Genomic DNA, 16,691 nt, shown 5'->3' with positions numbered 1-16,691 from the left:
TATGTCTAGACTGCAGGCTTCTTTCGAAAGAGGCTCTTTCGAAAGATCGCGTCTAGACTGCAGGCGGATCTTTTGAAAGAGAAATCCGCTTTTTCGAAAGAGAGCACCCAGCGAGTCTGGATGCTCTCTTTCGAAGATGGCCTGTTTACATTGAAGAACGCCTTCTTTCGAAAGAGGAACTTTCGAAAGAAGGCGTTCTTCCTCGTGAAATGAGGTTTACCGCCATCGAAAGAAAAGCCGCGTTCTTTCGAAATAATTTCGAAAGAACGCGGCTTGAGTCTGGACGCAGGGGAAGTTTTTTCGGGAAAAGGCTACTTTTCCCGAAAAAACCCCTGAGTCTGGACACGGCCTAAGTGTTGACAAAGTGATGTAAAATCTTGTGACAGTGATTGTGTTAACTCTTTTAAAGCTTGAGCTAGTTTTGATTTATAATTGGGCAATCTGATATAATTAGTTTAGAAAAGAAATACACAGGATATTCAGATCTAGCATTAGAAAACTTGATCTTGTTAGTTGAACTGCTCACCTTTATTATATAAAATTATTATACATGGGCAGGACATTTATAGTCCAGCAGGGGTCATAATACACATCTGTAATCTTCTCTGGTTCAGAAATAAACAACATACTAAAATATTACAGGGTGAGTTTGTGGAGGAATTTTGGTTCACTCAGTAGAAGAAAACTAACAATATAATGAATACCTAAAATTTCAAGCCCTCAAAATATTTGTATATAGTTGTAAGGGTTTCTTTATTCATTTCAGTGAAATAAGGAATCATAACTCTTTGGAGGCTAAATGAAGTGAATTTCTAGTTTTATTTGATAGAAAGTACTTTATATGTATATTATACATACTCATGCTTGAAATGTCTCTTAGAAATGACAAGATATGCCATGGAAAACAGGCTGAAAGCTCAATGTTCGTTTTCTCGATTGAGGAATATTATGATACAGTTGTTCATGGATAATGATTAATTCTTCTTGATTACATTCACATGTGTAGAATTCAGTACAAATGGCTAAAATATGCAAGTTTATAGTCCATGGTGTCTTTATATAAAAGCTTTGTATAGTCATAGCACTTGATGGGGCCACAGCTGAAAAACATCCTGGGTAAATTCAAACCAAAAGAGGCATCCACTCTGTGATCGGAATCCACTACGTTAGCAACATATGTTTTCATGGTTTATCCTTATAGTAATACATTAGCCTGGCATCTAGTTCTGAGATTTTAATACTGAATGCAATAGCAGAATACCATCAACATGTTCCTGAGAGCAGATATAAAGTATCTGGTAGTAGTCCATCTCTCATAAAACTGCCTTTAGCCTTAATTCAAATCCATTGATTCCTATTCCAGTTAAATCTGAAGAACTTAATATGTCTTTTAATCCTTTTATTGTAAGCTAAAATAAAATTAATTTTACCCTAGCACTGTGCAAAGCCAATTAACATGATCTTTAGAGTTATTTAGTAAAGTGCTTCAAACTGTTAAATTTATCCTGACCTCATGGTTGCACTCTGACTGCTTTTTAAATGAAGTAATCAATATCTTACAGCCCTTTAAACAATTTTAACTTCTCAAATATTTTATACATAATTTTACTGAAACAGTTTAGAAAAATATTTGCTCATATTTACTTGCATTGGTAGAGACAATTGTTATTTATTCGTTTTGTTGCAATACTAGAGATTTTATGTTTTGAAATAAATTGTAATGTATGTGCTCATTTTGCTAAATCTGAGCAAATGAAGAAATCTATCACTTTCTATATTACACATAAATAGAAGTATGTTATCTTTATGGCTTAAAATGTAGAACATTTTCTCCTTTCACTAGGGTAGCTTCTTTTTTCCACATAGAGCTATTTGAGGTTATTAATTTTCTTACTCTGATAGGGTGATCAACCGTCCTGTCAAGAAAATGGATCTCTGTGTCACCCTTTAGCATGATTAAATGGAGGCATGTCATTGTGAGAAAATACCAAATTTTCATGAGACAAATGCAACTGTAGAAAGGACTACTTTTATAGACATTTCATTTTAAAATCTCCCATTTGGCTGTCAGTTTATTTGTAGGAAATCATTACAATTAATTGTGTGTTCCTACTAATAATTCAAAGAAAGTAAGGGCAAAAGCAAGTGCTCACTCAGAGTAGTTTTTTCCATTTGAAAGAGAAAAACAATACAGTGGTGACAGAGAAGACGCAATTTATTTTGGAACCATGAGTTGCTAATGAGATTGTCAGAACTATTTTACCTCCACCCTGTTTTGGTCTCAGCATTTACTGCTTTGTTAACAAAGAGTCATATGCTTACAGTCTAGAGACTTTTGAGAAGTGCAGTTGTAAGAGAGGCTGAGATTTAAACTCCTATATTCTTAATATAGTGGCAATGTCATTCCGTGAATTTTCATCTATAAAGGGTGAGATAAATGCATAATAGCCTATTTCTTAGAATATAGTGAAAATATATAGCATTAAGGTGATTCATAGTTTAACTTGAATTTCAGAATTCTGGCCTTATGGGAAAGGCACCTGTTGATGGATTACTTGTTAGTTTAGGGGTGAAATTTGACAGGTTTAATGGATTTGGCTTATGATTTTAAGTATATTGTTTTAAAATATATTATTCATGATGCAATCGAGGGTTAATTCAATATTTCTGTAATCAAACAGAAGGAAGAACAACAAGGTGGGGGCAAGAATTCACCAAGTGCCTGTTGTTTAATTTCCTACTGGAAGCAGCACATGTGTTTTCTTTTCTTTTCTTTTCTTTTCTTTTCTTTTCTTTTCTTTTCTTTTCTTTTCTTTTCTTTTCTTTTCTTTTCTTTTCTTTTCTTTTCTTTAAGCAGTGGCCATTGCAGAGGCTGTGCGGCTGGGGTCAATGCCTTGCCTATTGATCAGTATCCCTGCAGTCCCCTGCTCCAGCATCTGCTTCATTGGCTTCTTTCAGTGCCTGCTTCAGTACATTAGAATAGAAATCCATAACCAGAGCTGTGCTCATCCAAGCAGGGGAAGAAACTAAATTAAATGGTATAAAACAATCTTGGATCAGGAGTTTGTGCCAATTCATCTTGATCTAAGATGTCACACCGGGCTCTCTGTCTGAGCACCTGGGCTAGAGGCGGCCATAGTGAAAATAGATGGAGCTGCGATCATTCATTTGTCAGCTAAGGAGCTCGGCAGCGGTTAGCAATTCCCTTCTGCAGAGGTCAGCTGACAGAACAATCAGTGCAACTGCAGAATAGAGCTTTCCTTTGAACTATTGTTATGGAGCATGCTTCTTGCTGGGGCTGGGGGGAGGGGAGCATGATTTGCTTCCTCTTCCAAGTATGCTATATAAAACATATACAAGGATAATATGTTTAGATATAGAAAGCTCAGGTACCATTTGTATTTTGTATAGCATAGTTATAAATCAGTTATACACAATGACAATGTTTAAGTATATCTTTGTCTGTTTATAGTTGATTTTCATCATTCTTTCTGGGAAGGCAGTGACTATTGATTTCCCCCCTCCCCCCTTAGCAATGTTAAGGTTTTAGATTTTTTTCCCCCTCCCTTTGGCTGGCATATCATGATCATAGCTACAGCATCGTTACCTGTATTGGGAATATATTCTAATATGGGTTGTTATACTTGTTTAAATTTAAGTAATAATTTACTTTTGTCAGTTCAGTCGTTTGAAATTCACTGGAAAAGCTAAACATACAGTAGACTCTCACTGATTCACATTTCATTATTCATACCCGATAATTCCCATGGTAAACCAGGTGGTTACTTCTAACTTCTCAAAAATTTAACAGCCGAGTGCTGTGGAGAGCTAAGACTTCATTCCTTTTGCAAAATATATACCAGTCAATTTACTAGTCTAGTATGAGTTATTATTATAAGCGTCTCTGGACTTTAGTTGTCAAAATATATGAAGGAGGTACATTTTAGATGAATTATCTTTTGGGGTTTTTAATTGTGGTTACTCACTAAATCAAAAAATTTGGCAATCCTGTGGTACTTGAAGAAAATAAAGTTGTGAGATGTTATTAATAACTATATTCAGATTTTTTTCAGCGAAACTTTCCCACTTGTTTTAGGCAGTGTATGCAGTTGTGTATGCTGTAACTAGCATCATGACATTATTTGTACAGTGCCATGTACTGTTGCAATTGGTTAAAAATAATTATCAGCAAAGAACAGGATCACTTAAATAATTGGCAATTTTTAATGACATGAAAAAATATGTATTTTTAAAAGTCTGTTTCTTGGCTGTTTCTGTGATGATAATCTGTTTGTCTTCAATAAGATTAATACATATGTAAATAAGAATCAAATCCAGGATTCATCTTCCAGAAAATACCAATTTAATAACTGTAGAATCCCAGAAGTCTCTCATTCTTTTCCGATGAACAATCGTGGAAGAATTATGATATTAAAACAGCTTTTCTAAGTTCATGATATCATCTACATGTTTTGTAAGTCTATAAAGTGCTACCAGACCATTTGTTGTTTAAGTTTATCCTGTACACACTTAACTCAGCTACCCCCTGAGGCTACTTTTCTGTGAATAGCCCTAAGGATTGAGGAAGGTGCAAGTCATTCTTAAACTTTTAGCCTGGATTCGGGCTTTGAGAGGCAAAATGGAACCAAGAATAGTCACCAATGTTCTCTCTAATCTTTTCTATCAATGTGCGGATTTTTTTTTTTGCAACCACACATGGAATAAATTTTGTGTGTACTGAGGCATGTGCAAATGTGCACCACCAATAGAAACACAAAACCTATCTTTTGTGGGTGCTCTGCTAATCAGCTGAATGGCATTTTAATTTCTTCTGAGCAGCCGCAAAAGCGCACAGTTTATAGGGAACACTGCACAGCTTATAGGGGGTCACTAAAAATTGTCTGTCTCCGCATCTTCCTGTAGGGCAGGGTTGGGCAAAATATGGCCCAGGGACTGGATCTGGCCCATGCACCACCCTGCCGGCACCCTCAGGCACACAGCTGCTGCAGTTTAAATTGCAGTCTGTGCAGCTCTCTGCTCTTCAGGGAGGCGAAGGCTTCATGTGATCTCCACACCCCCAGCCCAATCCTCAGCTCCTATAGGTTGGAAACAACCAGCTAATACAGTGGTTCTCAACTCATTTCAGTTCGCGGACCACCAGGCCAATCAAAAAATTTTCGTGGACCACCTCCAGCACGTGTAGCACAGGATGAACGACACCGCAACCACTCGGCACGACGGCGGTAGCTACACTGACGCTCCGAGCCTCAGACGGAAGTCACTGGCAACACAACGTGGTTGCATCCTAGGTGATGCTATGGATAACACGCCATGTGCTTGTGAACACGGTGTAAAACAGCCTAACGGCGGCGCCTACTCATGCCATGTGACTTTGGACAATGTTCCTGTGGACCACCAAAAAATTTACCATCCAGTGGTCCATGGACCACCAGTTGAGAACCACAGGACTAATAGGAGCTAAGAGATTGGTCTGGGGGAATGGGAGCAGCATGAGCCTCTTTCCTTTCCCCGGAGCTGAGCGCCATGTGAAGGGAACAAGCCTGCAATTTGAAGTGATCTGGGGCCCAGCCTGCCTTGGGGGTGCTGCAGGGCTGCTGCCTTAGGTAAGCACTTCCCAAGCAGAACCTGCCTTTGGCACCCCTGCCTCTCCCGCATCCCAACTCCCTGCCCCAGGTCACCATCCCAAACCCTCTGCACCTTCCTGCCCCAGGTCTCAACTCCCTCCCAGAGCCTGTACCCCCACCTATACTCCTCCCCCAGGCCAGAATCCTCTCCTGCATCCAGTCACTCTCCCAGACCCTGTACCCCAGGTCAGCACCCAAACCCTCTGCAGTCTTCATCCCCGTTCCCCCTTCTCCCAGGTCACAATTCCCTCCCAGACTTTGCACCCCAGGCCAGAATCCTCTCCTGCACCCATTTCCTCCCTGACCCTACACCCCAATCTCCTGACCCAGTTCACAACCCCCTCCTTCACCGAAACTCCCTCTAGGACCTCCCACCATCTCCTGCACCCCAGTCTCTTACCCTGTGCGCCCTTCTGCCCCCCACTTTCACTCTAGACCCTGCATCTCCTCTTCAAAAAAGCGTGGCCCTTGACTAGGTTTGTCAGATGATTTCAACAAAAATACTGGACACACTTGACATTACATCACAATCTACATTACATCTTATTTAGAAAATACTGGACATTTATGTTTTCTCAATTTGTTTCCCAAACAGAAAGCTCAGATACCTGGTAAGCTTATGGTAAGCACCTGGCAACCCTATCCTTGACCACTTTCTAAAATCTTGGAGTAGCCCCTCCCCAAAAATTATTGCCCATCCCTGCTGTAGGGGGAAGTGAGCAGAGTAAACAAGTGCCTTGAGTTTGAAATAAGGCCAGTTTTGTCCACCTATTTGAAATATATTTGATGTTTTTTGACCACTCTCATTAGCATTTTCCTACTAATCTATGTTCAGTTACAGTTTTGTAATAAATATGAAAAATTCTCATAAATGTGTAAAGTTTGATTGGGATGGACTTCCTATTCTAATATTGCTGACCAGTCATTCTAATATTCTTTATTTTTCATTGCAGGTTGTCTGTCTGTTCTCCCACAAATGAAAAAAATATCTACATCGTATGAAGAGAGACGAAAGCAAGCCACTGCTATTGTCTTGTTAGGAGTGATTGGAGCAGAATTTGGAGCTGAAATTGAACCTCCAAAACTGTTGACAAGACCACGCAGTTCCAGTCAAATTCCTGAGGGGTTTGGTTTAACTAGTGGTGGATCAAACTATTCTTTGGCAAGACATACTTGTAAGTATTCTGTGTTGTGCCCTGTGTTGTTCTGTTTACCACATTGTAACTATTCAATGTTTTTTGTTTCAATGCCTTTTGTTCACTAGTAGGGATGTAAAATCCCATTTAATTGATTAACTGGTTAAATGTAGTCTTTAAGGGTATGTCTACGCTATCACCCTAGTTCGAACTAGGGTGGTTAATGTAGGCAACCGAAGTTGCAAATGAAGCCTGGGATTTAAATATCCCGGGCTTCATTTGCATCTTGCCGGGCGCCACCATTTTTAAAGCCCTGGTTGTTCGGACTCCGTGCCCGCGGCTACACGAGGCACGGAGTAGGTAGTTTGGATTAGGCTCTCTAATCCAAACTACCGGTACACCTCGTTCACCTCCGTAAGATGATGACTTAAATCATGGAAAATGAACAAACAAAAAGCATTCTAGTGCTTTGACTCAAACACAGTCCAGTAGAGAGATAAGAGGTGATGGTAGCAAAGGTGAAAACATTATACTGAAGTTGCTAGTGCTTTAACCACAGTGTTAGCTCAGGATGTCAAAGTGGTGCACAGCCTCAAGCTCATGCAAGATTTCCCATTCTTCTGGATGTCTGGCATAACTATAGTGCTGAGCAATGTTTTCTTTGGAGTTCAGCTATCCAGGAAACTGTCCTCAAAGTGGGATTCTAGTTGCAATGATCCATGCATTTGTGACCTTGAGGTTGTACTTCTGCTATGCTTTGCACCTAAAAATGAAAATGCTGACCCTGGACAAGCTCCAGTCAGTTCATAATGCAGCATCCTGCCTACTTAACAGCAGAGGTCGCCACGGCTTTGTCTACTGTAACATGTCTGAAGATGTGCTGTTTTTGCTTCATTTCTCTCACTCCTGGTTGTTCTCCTTTAGAGGCTAAAGTATCAGGTGCATACATGAGGTTAAACAGAGAAATCCTGTTTAAGAGAAAATGTGTATAAGAGTTTTCCTCCCCTCTAAAACCTAATTCTAATTTCTGCCTAGATAGTTTTGCAGCAAGCTTTTTTACCAAAAAATGTATAATTGAGCCATTTTCTTTATTGATACTATGAATTCTTCTAAGATCAGGAAAATTATTATCTTACTTTTAGTAACCAAAAGCCAGTTGTTCTAGGTTCTCTGCAAGTCAAAGGCATATAAGGAAAAGCCACCATGTTGGCTGTTGAAAAGGAAGAGAAATGCCTATTGAGAGAGCATATGCACTCAGCAAAGTATAAAACTCTGAAAAACTTATCTGGTAGTTATGTTGCGGTTCTAAATAAAGCTCTGTTTTTTAGAACTGTGAAAAAAAACTATCGATTTTCTTTGAAACTCTCATTTGTGGATTGCAACCTCTCTAGCACTGCTAGGCTACAGGAACCTTTTAGAAAAGCAGTAAGTAAGTGCCTTCTCACAGCCTCCAGTGTTCAAACCGAGGGTATGGCTAGACTGCAGGGGGGAGAGTGGTTGGGATACCTCCGATATCCCGAAAAAACTCTGCCGCATCCAGGGAACAAGTTTGCTCTTCTGCTTTTTTTGCAGAAGAGCAAATTCACTCTTTTGGAAGCCCCTGTATTTCTTGTTCTACGAGGAAGAAGGGGGCTTTCAAAAGAGGATGGGTTTGGTTTTTTTTACATTTGGCCTAATCTAGATGGGCCAAATGTTAGAAAAGCTTCTTCCAACAAAAGTATCAGAAAAAGCTGTAGTCTAGCCATACCTTTAGATTATAAGATCATGTGTTCCTCAGCTGTCTCATTCCTTTCTATGGTTACCTGCAGATGTGTGTACCTTTGTTCCATGATGAAAGATTTTATCCAAAAAATAATCTCCCTTTCCATTTAACTATTAGCTTAGATAAGTAATTTATGATAGTTTCTGCAGTTGCTGCATAGTTTATTATCCAGGGCTATTAGAATTGCCAGATGGTTTCAATAAAAATACCGGACACACTTGACATTACATCACAATCTACATTACATCTTATTTAGAAAATACCGGACATTTATATTTTCTCAATTTGTTTCCCGAACAGAAAGGTCAAATATTGGACTGTCTGGTTCAAAACTGGACACCTGGTAACCCTATGGGCTATCTCCATGTTGGTTCCGAAACATTATGTCTACTTGAAAAGACCTGGGGAAAAGGATTTAAATGGAATGATTCATAGTACTCAGTCTTCCTGGAAATGATGACATGATGATTGTTTGGCATACTGAGCTGTTACACATTGATGCCAAAAGTCATGCTCACGTGCAGCTCTAGACTTTGTTCAACATAAGACTGAGTCTGTGACTCTTGGATTCATCCCTTGCTTCATTTGTGTGCAGAGACCCCAAACGTGAGAAAAGACTCTTTCAGAACTGAAGCTGGCACCATTTATTAGGATTCAAGTAGGTAGAACACTTTATGGCCAGTTTGGGGACTAAACTGGTGCTTCACAGATGACCTCTATCTTTTGTGTTATCAGTATTTCAAACTAGTGCTGGTACTACTTTTACAGGAGCCTACTTGCACTGAGAAAACCTCTTTAAGTGAACTTGTTAATGCTGAACTTTCACCCTATTTAGTATTCCTGATTTGTTTATGGCAACTTCAGTTTTCTTCTCCTCTGCTTTCAAGTATAAGGGTAAAATGAGGTAGAGGATAGAGACAGTCTGCATAATGATCATTTGGTGACTTTCTCTATTGCAAAGAGAATTCTTAAAACACTATTAAGCTCCCCTTCCAAATTCCCTTTCTTTAAGGACAGTGCCTATTCCTGGGTGCAAGCACACTTCCATTTTCTACGGGGAGCTTACAATTATGAGGAAAGTTTTTTCAGAAGAGAAAAGTTTTGCAAAATTTCCTTAAGATGATGTGACTGGATTTGCTCAGTCTCCTTTGAAAATCTGTTCCATACATGAATCCCTTCAATTCAAATAAGAATGCTCTCACAAGTTGCCCTGAGTTTTATCTGCATTGTCCAGGAGGAAAGCAGCTGTCCTGCCAATTCCTAGACTGAATCCTGGCCTTTATTATACCTGAGGTTGTGCAATCAGACACTGTTATGCTGTAGCCAGAACCTGAGAATACTCTAACATTTTCATAGTAAAAAGACATGGAATAGGTTACACAGCTGCTTTGGTAGGGAGGCCTATAGACTCTCAATGTGCCAGCATCTTTAGAAGCTGCACTTCTTGTGAGTTCCTCTTTTAATATGACTGTCATATTTGTTATTTAATACCCATTTTGCAGTCTGGTTCATTACATTCAGCCTTTGCCTGTGATAGACCTGCAAAACGCACCTCCCCACACCTCCCCCACACGCACACGGTCTCAGCTTTGACTATGGTGGAGCAGCTACCTTCCCTTTCTACTAACCTCTCCCCCATCTTATCTACAAGGGATAGTTATTAGACTCAGCTGGTTAGTTATTAGACTTGGTTGGGAAGGGGTTTTTAGGATGCCTACAAAGGGCTCTGAGAGCTTAATTGGGAGAGGGGAGCTGCAGGAAGGTAGTTGGTTCCTTTAATAGGCCCTGGTGAAGGTTAACTTCCAAAGACAGCCTGGAGGCAGTGCCGAACCAAGCTATACTTGTGCTCCGGGCAGCGGGCACGCAGCACATGCGTGGCCCCGACCCCAGGCACGCGGCATCCTTTACCACTTCAATCAGGCGCTCCCCCATAAGTTGGCACCCCGGGCAGCTGCCCAGATGGCTCCCCCCTTAATCCAGCCCTGCCTGGAGGATGATTGAGGAGGGTTGCAAGAGCAAGGCTGGCTGCTGAGACTAACATTTGATAGTGTAGTCTATAGTAGAGTGGGATGGAACCATCCCCAGGACGGGTAGAAGATCCTCTTTTTCAGATTGCACTTAGGACTGTTTTCTAAGTTTGCACTAGTTGGTTCTCTCTTTCTCTTTGTCTCTCTCTCAATGGGTACATCTAGACTACAGGCTTTTGTCAACAGAAGTTTTGTCGACAGATACTGTCGACAAAACTTCTGTTGACAAAGAGTGTCTACACTACATTCAGTTCTGTCGACAAAGCAAGCTGCTTTGTCGACATGGTAGTGTAGATGCAAAGGACAGTTTACATGCAATAACACCTTCTGTCGAGAGAAACTCTGTCGACAGAAGGCGTTATGCCTCGTAAAATGAGGTTTACCAGCGTCGACAAAACTGCTGAGTTCTGTCGACGTTATGTCGACAGAACTCAGCGGTAGTGTAGACGCAGGTATAGTTTTGTCGACAAAAGTCCACTTTTGTCGACAAAACCCTGTAGTCTAGACACACCCAATATTACTGCCTAGGAGAGTTTCCTCTGGAGTGTTGGGGGGGGAGGGAAGGGAGAAGGGAGGATGAACTGAGGTAGGGGGGATAGTACCACAGAGGGCCAGATGGGGGAACCGCAGAGGCCAACCATATCATGGCCTGGCTAATCTGTATGTTTTATATCTCATGCTATATTTCTAGAGAAGTTGTATATTGTGAATTTTTCAGAGGTAAAGAAATGAGGAAAAACAATGTGTAGCCAAAAGATACAATATTTCTCCCCCATAAGGATTCAGAATTGTGAATTAAAAAGTAATTACTTTATTGTGGCAACCTGTTAACTTAATATTGTAGACTCCTTAAAATTATATGAAAATACATGTATCATCCTATACTGTATTTTAGAAAATACCCATTCATTGCAAATTTCTACTCTGTCCATATGGAATTATTTAGAAATTCACACAGTGACCTTGCCTGACATCTCACATTAATCTCTGTTGACCTTACAAATGGTTCATGAGATATTTAATTATAAAATGCCACCCAAAGAATTTCTCATTACAGATTCACCACATCACACCTAAACTGCAGCTAATGCTATGTTTATAAAGTTAATGGGCTGATAAATCTGGATGACTGTTCTGTCCTGAATATGAAAATACTCTGCTTCATTGTTAATATAGTATATTTTTCAAAGCACTGCCAGCAATATAGTTATTAATGATAAGCGTTTTGCACTTTGACTCAGTCAGAGTCATGAATGACAACATATTTGAGGTTTTAGAGATTTTTGTTTTGTGTTTACAGATTATCCACTATCTTTCATAGGATAACTTTGGGTTTCCCTTACTAACCTATGCAGTCTGACAGTCATTTCAACTAATGTTCTAGGCTGGCCCCAAACACTTCAACTAATCCTGAGTGCGGGGTCCTAATTTATAAACTTCTTGGAGCTTTCATTTTCCTTCTTACACTTCTCTGCCTGTTTTCTGGTGAGGAAACTAAGAAAGTGAATATTTTGGCAGAACATATGTGTATGTGTGAATTGTGTAGCTTAAGTTGCATAGCTTATTTTGGCATAGCCCTGCTGTGTAGACATGCCCTTAGAGAAAGAAGACTCTCACTTGTGCTCCCAGTGCTCTCTCTGCTGGCCCCCAGACAATATAGAGGAGGAGAAGGACTCCTCATGGACAAATCTTGAGTGAAAGAATGAAAGGAAGACTGATACTGGGTGATGGGGAAAAGAGGTAGAAGAATGAATTGAGAGTAAGTGTGGGGAATCTAGAGGGAAGAGATTGGGACTGGCTAAGCAGTGAGACTGGGTCTGGGATGAAGAGCCTCAGAGGAGAAACTGGCTCTGATTAAGTGAGGAGTCCATGGTGAGGAGCTAGGAGGAGGATGAGAGAGTTAAATGATGAGCTTTGGGTGGGGGAGAAATAGAATTAGCATAGAGACACACTGGAGGGTACAAGGTGGATTGAAGGGACAGGGCTTGTAGGGAACAGGGACAGAAAGGTCTGTGGCCACTAGTGCACACTCTAATCTACCACAAGTAGAAATAAGTCTTGGAGCACTGGGGTTCAGAACACTAGATGAAAGTTAAAGTGTCAATTTCTAAAAAAAGAGTAAACAGGCTAATCTGTGTAATTCTAGGCCTGTCGAAAAAATGGAGTTGATGATAGGGAATTTGATTGATAGAAAATGAAAAAGTAGTAATGTAATTAATGGAAATCAACATGGGTTTATAGAAAATAGAACCTGTCAAATAACTTGATGTGTTTTTTAATGAGATCAAGTTTGGTTAATGAAGGTAATAGGGATAATGTAATATACTTTAACTTCTGTAAGACATTTGATGTGGTACTATACAACACGATAAAAAACTAAGAACGTTTACACAGTACACATTAAATGGATTAAAACACGGGTAACTGATAGGTCTTAAAATGTAATTATGAACCAGGAATTGTAATTAAGTGGGTGTGTTTCTAGTGGTTTTCCTGAAGGATTGGTTATTAGCCATGCACTATATAGCACCATTATCAAAGACCAGAAAACATAAAATTGCCCCGATAAACTTTTCAGATGATAGAAAGTTTGGGAGAGTGGTAAATAAAAAAAAAAAAGGTTCTGAATTCAGAGCCCTCTAGCTTGCTTGGTAAACTGGGAATAAGCAAACAATGTGTTTTAATACAGTTAAATTTCAGTAATACAGTTAATTTCAGAGAACAAATAATGGAGGCCATATTTATGGTATGGAGAAATTTATCTTGAGAAGCAGGGATTCTGAAAAAAGATTTAGAGGTCAGAGTAGATAATTAGCTGAAAATAAGCTTCCTCTATGATTCTGTGTCTACAGGAGCTAATGAGATCCTGAGTTGCATAAACTGGGGACACTCAAGTAGAAGTAGAAAGGTTATTTAATCTCTGTGTTTGGCACTGGTGTGACTGCTGGAAGAATACGGTTTCCTGTTCTGATGCCCACAATTCAAGGAAAATGGTGATAACTTCGGGAGGGTTCAGAGAAGAGCATTGAGAATTATTAAAGGATTAGAAAACCTTCCTGCTAGTGATAGACTCAAGGAGCTCAATCTGTTTATCTTAACAAAGAGGAGTTTTAAAGAGTGACTTGATTACAATCTATAGGAACCTACAAGAGGAACAAATATTTAATAATGGTCTCTTCAGTCTAACATAGAAAGTTATTATATGATTCAGTGGCTGGAAGTTGAAGCTAGACAAATTCATATTGCACATAATGCTTAATTTTTTAACCGTGAGAGTAATTAACCACTGGGAACAGTTTATCAAAAGTCATGTTAGAGTCTCTATCATTGACAATTTTATATCAAACCTGGATTTTTTTTATTTTTTTATTTTTGGTAAAAGATGCACTTTAGGGATTATTATGGGGAAGTTTTATGGCCTGTACTATTCAGGAGGTCAGACTAGATCATCACAATGGTCCCTTTTGGGCTTATACTCTGTGAATCTATGAATATATATTATAGATGTCTTTAATTGCATGATCATGGGATTCCTGCCTTATTCTGTGCACAGGTTGCTCATTGAATGCAGCTGTTCAATATTTAGTTTTCTCCTCATTTCTGTGTGTGGCCTCAGGCCTTATTTACTGCACACTCTTCAAACCTTGCTCTGAATACAGAATTATTAATTTCCTCATGGGTTTTTTTTATTACACTTATTACTAGATTGAGTAGCTGCATGCTTCACAAATATCCTTGAATTATTTTCATATCTCTGATATGGCATTTTTAATGGTAATATTTGTATATATGTTTATATATAAATAAAAATAATGCTTTTATTGCTGTGTACTATGGTTCTCATACAATAGAGGACTTAAGGGTTTAACTTCATCCCATCCCTATCCAGCAAAGCACTTATATGCACAGTTAACTTGAAAAGTGAGTAGTCCCATTGGAGTAAATAGACCTGTGATTACTTGTGCTTTAAAAAGTCTTGCATGTACTTGTTGAACTGGGGTCTAAACATTATATATTTTTACACTATATCCAATTTTTTTTTAATGTAGTCTCATATGGTTGCGACTTCTTTGGAGGATGGGGACATAATTCAAAATGACCTTAGCAAATTAGAGAAATGGTCAGAGGTAAACAGGATGAGGTTTAATAAAGAGAAATGCAAAGTGCTCCACTTAGGAAGGAACAATCAGTTCCATACATACAAGATGGGAAGCGACTGTCTAGGAAGGAGCATGGCAGAAAGGGATCTAGGGGTCATAGTGGACCACAAGTTGAATATGAGTCAACAGTGTGATGCTGTTGCAAAAAAAGCAAATATGATTCTAGGTTGTATCAACAGGTGTGTTGTAAGCAAAACTTGTGAAGTCACTCTGCCGCTCTACTCTGCACTAGTTAGGCCTCAGCTGGAGTACTGTGTCCAGTTCTGGGCGCCACATTTCAAGAAAGATGTGGAGAAATTGGAAAGGGTACAGAGAAGAGCGACAAGAATGATTAAAGGTCTAGAGAACATGACCTATGAAGCCAGGCTTCATGAACTGGGCTTGTTTAGTTTGGAAAAAAGAAGATTAAGGGGGGACATGATAGCGGTTTTCAAATATCCAAAAGGGTGTCACAAGGAGGAAGGAGAAAATTTGTTCCTCTTGGTTTCTGAGGACAGGACAAGGAGTAATGGGCTTAAAGTGCAGCAGGGGAGGTTTAGATTGGACATTAGGAAAAAATTTCTAACTGTCAGGTGGTCAAATATTGGAATAAATTGCCAAGGGAGGTGGTGGAATCTCCCTCTCTGGAGATATTTAAGAACAGGTTAGATAGACATCTGTCAGGGATGGTGTAGGTGGAGCTTGGTCCTGCCTTGAGGGCGGGGGGCTGGACTCGATGACCTCTTGAGGTCCCTTCCAGTCCTATTATTCTATGATTCTATGATAAGGCCAAACTTGAGACCCATAGAGAGCATAAGCACTATTTGCTACATTTGTTAGCAAGCGGAAGCCGTTCTTAATGTGTTTTGATTCATTAGCTCAGCTGTGCGGTGCCAGTATTTTAATCACCATTAAAAACAATTAATATCTAGAAAAAGAGTCTTTCTAAGAAGAATGTATGTCCCCACTAACGGTCTGCAGCTATTACATATAAAGATATCTGCTAGCCAATATTCTGAACTACACCAAAGCAATTAATACAAAGGACGCAGTTCAAGATCACGAGTTACAAAGGCAATAAATCAGTTGTTGAACACCTGAACAGCAGCCTTTCAGAGCAAATTTAGCGAACTGGCTGAATAACTTAATTCAAAAACTTGGCATATTTATCACAAGCAGTTGATTTTTATTATTTGGGCATATATAAGAGATTGCTAGTGTCATCATTATTTATACTTTTATTGGCTTTTGGATATCAGCTTTGCAAGGAGTTTTGCTAACGTTTAAGGAATCTAGGCCTACCTATTATTGTACTGATTCTTTTGGATCAGTGGATTTTACTCTCCACCTTGCTCTTACATTTTTCATACCAGTACATCAGCAACATTTTTTTATCCCAGTTGCTATGATTAGATCAGTGACTCAAAGCAGAATTTTGTCACTGAAAAAGAAAGCCATGTGCTTTATATAAAAAAAAATACCCCATATCTTTGTCGTAGAGACAATATTTAGAAAAAAAAGCGAATATGTGGTAGAAATCAGTCAGTCATTACAGAAGATACACACTGTCATTTAAGTCTGTGTATCTACTCAATGATGTCAGCAACAAAATCTGAGAATGAAATCTACCTTCTTCCCCCAGACTCATGAGAGAGAAAAATTTGTGGCATGTATTTGTTGTCTTCAGGGATTTCTTTTTAGCTATCTCAATATCTGAATATTGTAGTGGCTTGTTAAAAATAGTAAACTAAATGTATTGTTTTCTGAATATGGAACAACTCCATACGTTATTTTAGATTGATACATCAAGTTTATGATCTATAAACTTAATAAATAACGCTAAAACCTCATATTGCCAATGGCACTCTGTCAGGGATAATATCAAGGCAGTTTTTCAGTAAACTTTTCCAGACCTTAAAAGGGATGTGAACCGGTTAATCAATTGCCCATGAACAGCCCCCCTGCTCGGGCACTGTCACAGG

At 39.3% G+C, this 16,691-nt stretch overlaps 1 protein-coding gene across 5 annotated transcripts in view; it reads left to right on the top strand.

Annotated features, from left to right (window-relative positions):
- The window catches only part of WDR7 (WD repeat domain 7), a 352,131-nt gene that overhangs the window by 204,563 nt on the left and 130,877 nt on the right, over nucleotides 1-16,691 (top strand). For all 5 annotated transcript variants that reach the window (XM_006116571.3, XM_075932629.1, XM_014570212.3 and 2 more), the window contains one exon: nucleotides 6,599-6,820. In XM_006116571.3, the coding sequence (XP_006116633.2) occupies nucleotides 6,599-6,820 (222 nt within the window). The remainder of the gene's footprint in view (nucleotides 1-6,598; nucleotides 6,821-16,691) is intronic.

The sequence above is a fragment of the Pelodiscus sinensis genome, chromosome 6 (genome assembly GCF_049634645.1).
Source record: "Pelodiscus sinensis isolate JC-2024 chromosome 6, ASM4963464v1, whole genome shotgun sequence".
NCBI lineage: Eukaryota > Metazoa > Chordata > Testudines > Trionychidae > Pelodiscus > Pelodiscus sinensis.
This window is presented reverse-complemented; position numbering and strand designations above follow the sequence as displayed.